Source organism: Globicephala melas, chromosome 1, assembly GCF_963455315.2.
Source record: "Globicephala melas chromosome 1, mGloMel1.2, whole genome shotgun sequence".
Taxonomy (NCBI): Eukaryota; Metazoa; Chordata; class Mammalia; order Artiodactyla; family Delphinidae; genus Globicephala; species Globicephala melas.
This window is the reverse complement of record NC_083314.1, coordinates 17,989,826-18,002,961: the sequence shown is the minus strand read 5'-3', so window position 1 is coordinate 18,002,961 and position 13,136 is coordinate 17,989,826. Positions and strand designations below refer to the sequence as shown.

The following is a 13,136-nucleotide window of genomic DNA, read 5'->3' as shown; positions in this document are numbered from 1 at the left end:
GGTCGGCTGAGGTTTTATAGTTACAGGTTTCAACGAGACTTTTCTTCCTCTATTCGTTCCCCCCCAACCCCTTTTCTTTTTCAGGATCAGATCGGTGATTCCGTGCACGAACTTTTAAGCATGAAGGCAGAATATAAGCATAATGTGGGCAAAGAATAAAAACCTTCACGTTCACCCTCAGTGCCCCTTCAAGTCCACCTTCTGCTCCCCTTTCCTTTTCCTCCTGCCCAGTAGATTGTTGCATTAAAGTGGGGATCAAGCAAAGTGTGAGGTGGAAATCCAAGAACACACCAACTATTTAATAACTCTTACCACTGAGTTACTTTAATAGTTAAGGCCACTTTTCACATTTTAAGTATTAACTTTGAAAGTTTTAAAGTTACAGTTCTAAAAAATAAAGTTTTGATTTTGAACAGATTCCTCTGATTTGAAATTTGAGTGTTGTTTTTTTTTTTTTGAGTGAAGTGTTTTGAACATGAATTTATAGTATTTCTTGAAATGGGAATCAGAAAATGGTAAATCAAAGGTTTTATGGAATACTATGACACTTCAGACTCCAGGACAGGGCTTGGCAAACTGTGGCCTGCACCTGTGTTCCGTAAGTAAAATGTTACTGGAACACAACCACACTTACTAGTTTACATATTGTCCATGGCCGTTTTAGCCCTGTAATTCCAGAGCTGAGTAGTTGCAACAGACTTGCAAAGCCTAATATATTTACTGTCTGGCCTGGGCCCTTTATTATTGAAAAGTCTTTCCCTTAGTGGAAAGACTTTTCAGAACCTTTATAGTTAAAGATTTTAAAAATTGAAGTAATGAATGGCAGCAAAATCAGATGATGACTACGTTGAATCAAAATAATAATCCACAATTGTTTCGTCTTGTCAAACCTCGTCTGTGTCGAGGGGGTGCTGGTCACCTTTTACTTCTGTGCCTGCAGCATTTTAATTCACAGCACCTTGCATTTCATGCCCCCAGGAATTCATCTTAAATGTTTCACCAACCTTTGCTCTTTGTATTTTACACCAATGTTTTTGGTTTTAAAACCCAAATCACAGGTTATCAAGAAAGGAAACACATTGTTATATCCCTTTGTCCATTAAACAGGCTGTTCTGGAAAACCACTACTCCTCACACCCACCCCAAATAGCCTTAAGAATTCTCAGGCCAAAAAATAAATGTCGTAGGCGGAGAAAATGAGAAGAAACAAATCCGTCTTTCCCTTGATGGTTTTGAGCTTCTTGTTTGGAATTTGTGTTAGTGGGTTTCTGCTATATTTGTATGTGGTACTTAATGCAAACTTAAATTTGCTCTAAGCAAGTATAAATCCAACCATCTTGTGAAACAAGACATTTCACAAGACTTACTTCAGCTGAAGGATCTTCTAGGAAAATCAGAGGAGTTTGTATTGATTTATTTGTGTCAGAAAAGTAGCAGATACATTGTGATGTAGGTAAGTGAACCAGGTGAGAAATGGCAAAACAGGTGTTCTAATCCAGGTTGACTGAGGAGTCTGGGCCCTTTCCTGTGCTGTATTGGTTCCTGGGATCCAGGTTCACTAAACCGGCTGTTTCTTACAGGCTTAAGCTAAACATAGATTTCTGATCCATTGATTTAGAGAAAAAATGCGTTTCTTTGAAAACCTTCAAACTTTAAGTTTGCTAAATCTCCAAGCAGACTTTTTTTTTTTTTTTGGCGGTACACAGGCCTCTAACTGTTGTGGCCTCTCCCGCTGCGGAGCACAGGCTCCGGACGCGCAAGCTCAGCAGCCATGGCTCACGGGCCCAGCCGCTCTGCGGCACGTGGGATCTTCCCGGACCGGGGCACGAACCCGCATCCCCTGCATCGGCAGGCGGACTCTCAACCACTGCGCCACCAGGGAAGCCCCCAAGCAGACTTTTTAATATGATACAAGCTTCACACTCCCTCTCCCACATTTGAAAGACTCCCTCTTCTGATTACCATTCACCACCAACCTCCGCCCCCGCCCCCCCCCACCCCCAGCGAAGTGAGAATCTTTGCTCTGGGGAGTCCTCATTAATGTGTGGAGGTGTAATTCCCTCAGCTGTGTTAGTGAGGAGCAAAGGTGGGTGACTGTGAATAGAGTTGGGAAAAAAATACAGTTTGAAAGAAGTATTTTTTAAAGCTTTTTTCACTGATCGTTGAGGTGCTGAGGCCATTTTGAAAGGTTCTGTTCTTACTATTTTGAATTGGTTAAGTTCTAGGTTTTTCTTTGTATTAAAGTTGCCACCTTTCCCCATGGGGAAGTGTTTCCATCTAGTGGCTGCTGCAAAAACAGTTTGTGTACTTTTCATGCATTCCAACCAGGTGTGTTCTCATCCATTTTCTACATTTTCAGTCATGTTTTAAATCATTCTTTCAACGTCATTTTTACTTCCTCAAATTCCCATCTTAAACCTTTACTGAAGTCTTTTTGTAGGCTGTTTCCATTCTCATTCATCCACATCAACAATTACTTATTGAAAACTTTTTTCTTGTCTGTGTTGGCACATGTTAGGTGAGTTTAAAACAGCCTTTGTCCATTAAAGACTTAAGATCTATTAACAAGTGTTTTTTAACATTCTGCTGTTGTGTAATCTTGTACTACTGAGTAGTACTATCCAGTTTCTCTTTGTAAATGTCTTTTGATCCAGAAAACTAGAATATTAAAAGAAATTATTTTTTTCTCATTCTATGAGACGTATTCAAGTGAGAATCAAAGACCTCTTTTGAAAAAGCAGTGTTCATGGCATGTTAGTTAGTAGGATTAAAATGAACGTTGAAATTTAGATCATTGTCTCATACCTTCTGTAATGCGGTGCATACTATTGTGTTCAAGATGAAAGACTCTAGAATAAACCGTAGATTAAAATTCTCACTCTACCACTTACTGTATAACTTTGGATAAGGTACTTAATCTTTCTAAGCTTTTCTTCTTTCTTCTATAAAATGGATCAGGGTTGTTTTGAGAATTGAATAAGATGGTCTATGTAAAGCACTTAGCATAGTATCTGGCACAGAGTAAATAGGCCGTAAAGTGATAGTAATTATGTTTTATATTGATAATTCTTTCAAGAATCTTTAGGTACCTTCTAAATCATCAGATAAGACTGCATAGCAAGTAGTATGATTTCACTGTTTCGAAAAATAGCCTGAAAAATTTAACTAATAATAATTTAGTTGGAGAGGATATAGACATATATAATTTTACTCCACTTTTAGAATATTTCATTCAGTAATGAAGTGGTTTGTCCATATTTTCTCCTTTATAATATTTCAATTTGTAATCTTGCCACACAAGGGTTTTTCCTTTGTGAAATGTGTGCCATCTGACTTCAAACTCTAGTCAATACCTGCTTATAGTATAAAATGGAACTTCTTTCAAATAGGCCTCTTTTTGTAGAAATGGTTACAGGAAAGTCCCTTAACTATTGGATGCCATTTTCCTTCTTTTAGCTGATGGAAGTTTCTTGATTCTTGTGTGTCTGATTGACTATGTTCTTTTTCTTAGGATTTTGTTCTGGAAACATTCAGTTCTAAAGACAGAATATAAACAAGAGACAGGTCAGGAGTACAAATCAGACAACCTACTCATTTCTCTTTGCAATTTCTCCTCTTACCTTTACTTCCTCTGTGATGCCTAGTGTGGTAGACGCTAACAGGCAGCAAAGCTGTATCATAAAGCGTTAGACAAGGAAATGTCAGTTGCTATTTTGTACATGCAAATTCTTTGAAGGTATACCGGTTCTTCCTGTGTTCCTTTGACCCCCATTTTAGTATTCTTTCTGCTTGTGTTGGGTTCCTCTTAGCTATTTGGAGCACTGTTAGAATGTAGCCATAAAACTTGGATAAGGTAATTGGGAGGCACTTTTTCTCTGTTTTGATTGATGCCTTGACTTTCCAGTGGTATAGTATATAGTATATAGTGTAGTTTGTGGTTAGATGGTATCACCATTCAGGTAAGGTGTCCAGCGTGGGCCCTTTGCCTGTCCTCCTCTGCTGAAGTCACAAGTGTCTCAGTTGGGCTGAGTATTTCATTCTTTTTCATCATAATTCTGTTGAAGTATCAGAGGCTGATATATATAGCTGAATGTCTAATTAAAACCTCAACATACCTTCTCATTTCACTGTAAATTTTTAAGAGTGATGTAGCTATTCTTTAGTTGAGTCCATACTGTGGGTTTTTTTTTTTCCAGTGCTGTATTTAGTGTCTGTTTAATAGGCTGAAGAAAATAAGGATTCATACAGGCAAATTCTGATTTTGTAAATTCGGGCTCCACTGTTTACCGTCCCAGGGCTTGGAAACGGACAGTTTGCTGGGGTGTTCTATAATTTGTCTGTTTACATATGTAAAGTGTAAAGTCATTTACACTTTATGTATGTGTATGGGCATTTATGTTTACTTTTATGATTTGTATATAGATTTATGATCTTTATATTTTGAACTTTTCTTTAGCTTTCATTTGCTCTTTTAGGATGATGATTTAGCTCCTTTGTGCTTGGGTTTCTCCATGATGATTATTTACAGGAATATTTTGGTGGTAGTTAATGATTTTTAATAATCATTGAAATTTTCAGAAATTTCAGAAAGCGTTAAATACTTTTTTATTTTTCTCTTTTATCTCAGGCTAAAGTAAATGAAGCTGTAGAATGTTTACTGTCCCTGAAAGCTCAGTATAAAGAAAAAACTGGGAAGGAGTACGTTCCTGGTCAGCCCCCATCATCACAAAGTTCAGATTCAAGTCCATCCAGAAGCTCTGAGCCTCGTGGTCCAGAAACACCAGAAGCCAAATCACTTTTTGACAAAGTAGCTACTCAAGGAGAAGTAGTTCGAAAACTTAAAGCTGAAAAAGCTTCTAAGGTTAGTGTGGTATTAACGTTTGTGTGTTTTTGTTTCTTACACTACAGGCCGTTTTCTTTGCCTGGAACCCTTAGTGTCCCGTCAGATCTGGCTAACTTCTACTCATGATGGCGGTTCTCAACTCTTTCATCTTGCCTTTTAGAGAAGCGTTTGTTGATCCTAACCCCCATCCCCCATCCCCCATCCCAGCTAGAGTGGCCTGGTCATTCTCATGTGACACTGCCTTTCTCTGACATAACACTTAAATCGTTTAACAGCTAGTTTAATTGTTAAGTTGTCTGTTTCGCTCTCGTCTGTAAGATCCTTGAGAATAGGGACCTAGACCATATCAGTGCCTGGCATATTGTAGGCCCTCCTCTTTGTTTGACTCATTCTCCTAAAGCTCCGTCAGTCTCAAATGGCAAGTTTTATCTTGAGCTCTAGTATAGTGTGCGCTAGTTGTGTTATCTTTATAGGAGGAGGATATGTTGGTACCGATTCAGGTGAGTGGAAAACAGTAAGTCGTTATAGGTTTTGAAGTTTAACCAATAATATAGAAACTTGATTACTGTCATTTTTTATAACTCTGCAATGTTCAACTTATATAATTTAATGACTCAACTTAAATTACAGTAGAATACATATTATATCCTAGTGCTTTCTAATAGGACTTTCTGAGATGATGGAAATGTTCTCTAACAGTTCTGTCCAGTACAGTAGTTACTAGCCGCAAGGACTGTTGAGCCCTTGAAATGCGGCTCTGTGACTGAGGAACTGAATTTTAAGTTTTATCTACTTTAATTTAAATTTAATCAGCCACATGTGGCCAGTGGCTATTCTTTGAACAGTGCAGTTATAGTACAGTTTTTTAATCAGTATTTTCCAGTTCTGTTTCTCATGCTCTTTTATTCATTTTCAGGAGTGTGTATTTAACATTCTCCACCCCTACCCCATACCCTCTGCCTTTGTGTTTTCAAATCTGCTTATAAAGCGTTGGACATTGGTGCTTAGATAGTGATTTGAATTAAATGCTCTCTTCTCTGTTTCCTCTTTTATTAAAGGATCAAGTAGGTACAGCTGTACAAGAACTCCTTCAGCTGAAGGCACAGTACAAGTCTCTGACGGGAGTAGATTATAAGCCTGTCTCTGCCAATGGGGCTGAGGAAAAAGATAAGAAAAAGAAAGAAAAAGAAAATAAATCTGAAAAGCAGAATAAAACTCAGAAACAAAACGATGGCCAAAAGAAAGACTCTTCTAAAAACCAAGGAAGTGGGCTGTCATCAAGTGGACCAGGGGAAGGACAAGGGCCTAAGAAGCAGACCAGGTAATAAAACGTGGAAACTTCATTGGAAGTGAAGCAAAGTTTTGGATTAATTATTTTTTTAAAAAAACAAATTTTGGGTAGTTTGACTATCACATTAAATTGGAGAATGCTAAAGGTATAATGTCAGCAGATAGTTTTTGTTCATTTTCTGTTTATTTAAATAGGTAACACATTCGTTTGCTTGGTTCAAGAATCTTAGAATATAAAGAGTTCAGTGCAGTCTCACTCCTATGCTTCTTTCCCATCTTCCCAGTTCCTCCTACCACCATAATGAATTGGTAACCACTGTTACTAGTTTCTTCCCTATGCACTGAGAGATTTTCATTTGCTTACACAAGTAAAAACAAATATATATGTGTGTGTGTATATATATATTTTTTTTTCCTCTTCTTTCTCCCTTGTAACACAATTGTTAGCTTAGCTGTACACGTTGTTTTGCACTTTAGCAGATTTTTCAAATGAAAATCTTTTGTGGGGACTAAACGAGAACTTTGTTCTCAATAGGCTTTTAAAATTGGTTAAATATAAAACAAAGCTGGTTTAAAGGCAGCACTGTGGAATAGATGGTGTTTCAATATCTTCTAATCCATATGAACAGTATGATTCCCCCATTATCCACATCCCAAAATTAGAGTGAACTTTATGTGAGGTTCACTCTAAGCTGAACCTAAGTTAGGCTGTTGTTAGCAGCTACTATTTAGAGATACTTTGGTGTTAGATTTGTTTAGCTGAATTTCAAATTCTGCCTCTCATCACTCACAGTATACACACAGTGTCTCCTCAAACAAGAGAATACAACAGTTATTTTCTTGCCCATTGACTGGGTGATCAGCATTATAGAATAGTAGAAGTGAGAATAGAACTTCTCATTTTTTACCTTCTGACTGCTTGTGAAACGGCAAGATTTCATGTAGGCATTTTGTTGGGATGTATCAAAGTGAAACAACAGAGAATTCAAACATAAATACATTAAGATTTTAAGCCAATAAAGCCTTGTTTGTAAACTCTAAAAAGATGTACCTTTTATAAAACATAACTAATGGGTAGATTTTTCTATGTGGATCATAAGACCACAGTTTCCTGAATAATGGTTGGTGTTTCATTAAAAAGATTATTGTCTAGAATAGTTTTTTTTTTTATTTCTTAGAGTTTATTGCACAATCACCATCATTAATGACTTCAAACTTTTTTTTTAACATCTTTATTGGAGTATAATTGCTTTACAATGGTGTGTTAGTTTCTGCTTTATAACAAAGTGAATCAGTTATACATATACATATGTTCCCATATCTCTAGAATAGTTTTTTATTGCAGATCTAATTTATTTTGGAAGCGTCTGTCTCTGCAACTTTTATTTACTGTGGTTAAAGGAAAAACTTATAGAAAAAAACTTACATGTAAGGATATATATATATATATATATATATATATACACACACTTATGTATTGACACATGTATACATATAGCCATTGTCTTTACTACTTTTTACATATTACTTTTAATGAGACACTGATCTTACTATATTTTTATCTGGATTGAAACTGGCAAAAGATTCTTTTTATTTTTTAGTGAGAACACTATGTGAATAGGCTCTGTCTTTGCTACAAATACATTTCCTTATAAAGAACTTTGTAAAAGGAATGTCTGCATTAAAGTCATAGCTTTTGTTACGCTTATTAGTTTTCCTAGCTTTTGATGGATAGCATCACACAATCTTTTAAGAGATGATTGAACTGTTTTCTAGGTTAAAAACATCATGGGAATGAATATAGAAGAGATATAAATATAGAAATAACTCAGACTGAAGGAAAACCAAGCTCTTTTGAGGTTTAGAGGTTTATTTCCATTCAGCCACAAAGCAATTGCTGGATGAAGAGATTTGTATTTTTTATATCTGCAGGTTGGGTCTTGAGGCAAAAAAAGAAGAAAATCTTGCAGATTGGTATTCTCAAGTGAGTATGGGTTCTGTTGATTTTTATGTTTTAAATTTCTCAAAGGCTACTTTATATTTAGATTCTAAAATCCAGACACAAAGTAATAATGCATATTGCCTTTAAAATACATAGCATAGTCATGTAACATGTCAGTTTTCAAAGCAATGTCACAGAAAGTATTGAATTGAGAAGTAGCCCTGTGAGATAGTCATTATTTGATTTTTTATTTTGTTTTGTTTTTTTGGTGAGGTAAAGGGATTAGTCCTAAGTCACAAAATAGTAAAACAGCAGAAGCAAGGTTAGAATTCAAGTCGTCTTAAGAATTCAGAGCCCTGGTGTTTCTCAGTCTAGAATGATCCATTTTACACGCACATTAAGAGGATGTACCAACAGGGGAAGCCTCCAGACTTGAAGCTTGGCTGTCATACTCTTGGCACTTATACTATAATTTTGGTTCAATTTAGGCTTCATAGACTATATTTTTCTTTTAAAAAGGTCATCACAAAGTCAGAAATGATTGAATACTATGATGTAAGTGGCTGCTATATCCTTCGTCCCTGGGCATATTCCATTTGGGAATCCATCAAGGACTTTTTTGATGCTGAGATCAAGAAACTTGGTGTTGAAAACTGCTATTTCCCCATGTTTGTGTCTCAAGGTGCATTAGAGAAAGAGAAGACTCATGTTGCTGACTTTGCCCCTGAGGTAAGTTAGCCTGCTTTATTTATTTTTTGCAGTTTTCTGTCATGAACTCAGAAGTATATTTTCAGTTCATACTTGAATAGTAATTTAAAAGGCAAGTTACTGCAGCCAACTTAGAGAAATGTAAAGCCATTTAAAAAAAATTAGATTTCTTTCATCAGGGCAAGTCATGATTCTTTTTGTTACATTCACTAATTAACTGGCTTTTACTTTTCAGTAAACATTATAAAGACAGTAAGTATCTACCTTTTCTCACAGTGAACAGAAGCAGTTACTTTAACTTGCCTTAATTGATAGAGCAAAACTTGAAATAGAGTTTTGACTATAACTGTGCTCTTCCTCTAAAGTGCTGTTTAAAAAATGTATGAAAAATGATTTCATCTTACTAGGTTGCTTGGGTGACAAGATCTGGCAAAACAGAGTTGGCAGAACCAATTGCTGTTCGTCCTACCAGTGAAACAGGTGAGGATGGGCCTTGGAACACAGGAGAAAAGCTCATTGAACAATAGAGACAGCTTCTAGAGTTGAGTCTCACCTTTTATTTTGTGATATTTATAATGCTTATTGATGATATCAAGTTTAATGAATGTTGATGAAGATAAATGCAGACTTAAGTGGCATAGAATTTTATTCTCTGTACAATATTCATTGTGGAGCTGTTTATCATTAGGATAAAGATTTTTTTTAAAGCAATTTTAAATCATTTTTAATTTCATGCTCTAATTTTTCAGAGCTTTCCAAGAAGTTTTATTCTTAGAATAGTTTTTATTCTTGGAATTGATTATAAAATTGTAAACACTAATGTTTACTGCCTTATTTTCTTCAAATTAGTCATTTTAATATTACATTTGCATTTATATAGGGTTTTTATAGGTTACTAAGTGATTTCATTTACACCTTGTATTATTCTAACAGTAGTGTAGTTAGGAAAGTAGGGACAGCTATTGTTATTTCCATTTTGCAGGTTAAAAAAAAGATCTCTGAAGGGTTAAATGATTTTCCTAAAATTGCACATAATAAATGGGAGTACCACTTGGAAATTTTGAGTCTTTGGGCTTGTCACTGTCTCCAAAGGGATTATCTATCTTTAGAGTTAAGGATTGTTTGCTTTTTATTTGATACTTTTAGCGATACTCTTGTATAATAGTATATAATGATGTATTATTAAAATTATGATAACCAGCTTTTTTTCACATACCAAATTGGCAAAGTTATATTTTGTTTTACTAATTATAGATAATCCTGAATGGGCTATGATAAGAAAGGCACCTTCACTTAAATTAGCAGTTGATGGCAAGAGGTTTCAGACCCTGGGTAGATGCATCAGATAGATTTAACCTAAATTCTGTTTCTAATGGGTAACTGTGCTGGATTCAGCAAGTGATTTAACTTCTCTAAGCTCAGCTTCCACGTTGTCAATATTGAGATTATGATATCCATTTCATGGGTTGAATGTGAGGATTGAACAGGATAATGAAAGGAAAGAACTTAACGTAGAACACAGTATATACTATAAGATGTTCACTTAGTGTTTTTAGAAGTAAAACAGCCGAAAAGCTATAAAATTAAATGTAAATCTCATTGTGAAGAAAATAAAATACGGTCAGTTTTAGGTGGACTTATTCCCTTGACTAATTCGTTTGATGGAATACAATACCGTTCACTTACCTGCACAAGCACAGCATTTTAATTCCTATTAATTATGTTTCCTGTTTAACACTAACCAGCCTTCAAAGGGGAATAAAACCTTTAGTGACTAACTGCCTGTATTTTCCTGTGTCTTTTCAGTAATGTATCCTGCATACGCGAAATGGGTGCAGTCCCACAGAGACCTGCCCATCAGGCTCAATCAGTGGTGCAATGTGGTGGTAGGTGCACATCCCTTCTTACATTCTTTCATTATTCTTCTTATTCATTTAAACACACACACACACACACACACATTTTTTTTTCTTGTTTTTATATTCAAAGGATTGGGAGTATGGAAGCATTTTTGAAGTATTTTGGATTACAATTATGATTTCTGATTACTTACCGTATAAAGTTGTTACCAAAAATTGAAAAGCTCTCTCTAAAGATTAAATTGTGTTCTTGCCTCTTCCAGCGTTGGGAGTTCAAGCATCCTCAGCCTTTCCTGCGTACTCGTGAATTCCTTTGGCAGGAGGGGCACAGTGCATTTGCTACATTTGAAGAGGCAGCAGAAGAGGTATAACACTTGTCTTCCATATTAATTATGTTCTAATTCTTTGTCCAGGCTGTGCTTTTTTCCCCCCTGCAGCTGTAAGTAATGCAGTGCTATCTATTTACATAGTAATCATTCAGTAAATAACTGTAAGTTGAAATTTGGTCTGATCTCAAAATGACATTAAAAGATAATTTCCTGGTATAAATTATTTTGTTCCTTAAAATTTATGTATCTGTTAAAAAACAAGTTAATTCAAATGTACGTGGACTTAAGAAACTGCTTACTGAAATTTTATTAGAAAATGTGCCGTTTTAAATTTTCAGATGAAAATAGTTTTGGACTTCAATGTGTAGAAGAAATTATAATCCCATGGGTGAAATTAATGCTTCTTCAGGAGATTTTTACCCTGGTTACTGTGTATCTTTCATAAACATTTATTTTCTTTTATATTCTAAAGTTATTTATATTTTAAAAAATTATTCCACTTGTTTTGCGTACTGCTTTGTTGAATATTTTAATAAATTCACACTGGCTGCTTTGACCTTTCCATAAAAAAAGATTTTTATTGTTTGAAATGCTTTTCCCACCACAATTAGTTTTCTTTTATTTTCTTTTTTAATACATTTATTTTATTTTTGGCTGCGTTGGGTCTTTGTTGTTGCTGTGTGGGCTTTCTCTAGTTGCGGCGAGCAGGGGCTACTCTTCATTGCAGTGCGCAGGCTTCTCATTGCAGTGGCTTCTCTTATTGCAGAGCATGAGCTCTAGGCATGTGCTTCAGTAGTTGCGACATGTGGGCTCAGTAGTTGTGGCTTGCAGGCTCTAGAGCGCAGGCTCAGTAGTTGTGGCGCATGGGCTTAGTTGCTCTCTCGCACATGGGATCTTCCCGGACCAGGGCTCGAACCAGTGTCCCCTGCACTGGCAGGTGGAGTCTCAACCACTGCGCCACCAGGGAAGCCCCACAATTAGTTTTAAATAGTACAGTTTTTATAGATCTATCATCAATAAATATACCATAAATTTGAACACTTTTCATTTAAAACGTTACAGGTTTTGCAGATACTTGACTTATACGCTAAGGTATATGAAGAACTCCTGGCAATTCCTGTTGTAAAGGGAAGAAAGACTGAAAAGGAGAAATTTGCAGGAGGAGACTACACAACTACGGTAGAAGCATTTATATCTGCCAGTGGAAGAGCTATCCAGGTATCAAACTGCTGCATAGGATTCCTAGGTGACTGTAAGCATAGCCCGTGGGCAGATCTGACAAGTTTCTTCTGTCGTCAGAGAAGTAGACTCTTAAAAATCAGTATATCCCATGTTTTCTAAGGCCATATTATAATTTCAGGCCAATCTGTCCCATTCCCTGTAAATCTCCAAGGTCAGTTAAATCAAGGCTTATATCCTGAATCACCAAAGCATGGATTTTTTAAAAACCTTTGTAATTAAAGTAACTTCTCTAAGAGGGGCTGCTCATAGCTGTATGCTACTATATATTTTTTGACTAATCTTAGTCTCTTTGTTGTATCAGTTACGCTTTAAAAACTTATTTAATATAAAAAATCAGGGAAGGTAAAGTAGGTCTAGTGCCATTTTAAGGTGTGTGATCTTACAGTAATTATTTTCAAAGGCATTAATAGGTTATCAAAATTAAAAGATGTGTACCTCTATTTTAGGGAGCAACATCACATCATTTAGGGCAGAACTTTTCTAAAATGTTTGAAATCATTTTTGAAGATCCGAAGACACCAGGAGAGAAGCAATTTGCCTATCAAAACTCCTGGGGCCTGACAACTCGAACTATTGGTGTTATGACCATGGTTCATGGGGACAACATGGGCTTAGTATTACCACCCCGTGTAGCCTGTGTTCAGGTAAGGAAAATATTTCTGTTTATCATTTCTTTTATAAAATACAAGCCATATTTAGCGAAGAAAATTTTAAAGTGTGATTTTTTTTTTCTGAGTGTCATTCAGGTAGATTTAGCTGATACAGAAACAACGTAGAATACGGTCTAGACCTTGGTATTGTGTAACTATGTATATTATTTGTGTTACTGTTTTTTAATTTTTTTTACCTACTTTACAAAAGTTTTAGAAATTATTTTTTGAATAATGGTTTATAATAGGTTAAATGAAAAACAAATGTTTTTC

At 35.7% G+C, this 13,136-nt stretch overlaps 1 protein-coding gene across 2 annotated transcripts in view; it reads left to right on the top strand.

Annotated features, from left to right (window-relative positions):
* The window catches only part of EPRS1 (glutamyl-prolyl-tRNA synthetase 1), a 68,523-nt gene that overhangs the window by 42,654 nt on the left and 12,733 nt on the right, over window positions 1-13,136 (top strand). For both annotated transcript variants that reach the window (XM_030868332.3, XM_060298480.2), the window contains 9 exons: window positions 4,628-4,861; window positions 5,902-6,164; window positions 8,066-8,117; window positions 8,595-8,804; window positions 9,191-9,263; window positions 10,590-10,669; window positions 10,906-11,007; window positions 12,034-12,189; window positions 12,660-12,857. In XM_030868332.3, the coding sequence (XP_030724192.1) occupies window positions 4,628-4,861; window positions 5,902-6,164; window positions 8,066-8,117; window positions 8,595-8,804; window positions 9,191-9,263; window positions 10,590-10,669; window positions 10,906-11,007; window positions 12,034-12,189; window positions 12,660-12,857 (1,368 nt within the window). The remainder of the gene's footprint in view (window positions 1-4,627; window positions 4,862-5,901; window positions 6,165-8,065; window positions 8,118-8,594; window positions 8,805-9,190; window positions 9,264-10,589; window positions 10,670-10,905; window positions 11,008-12,033; window positions 12,190-12,659; window positions 12,858-13,136) is intronic.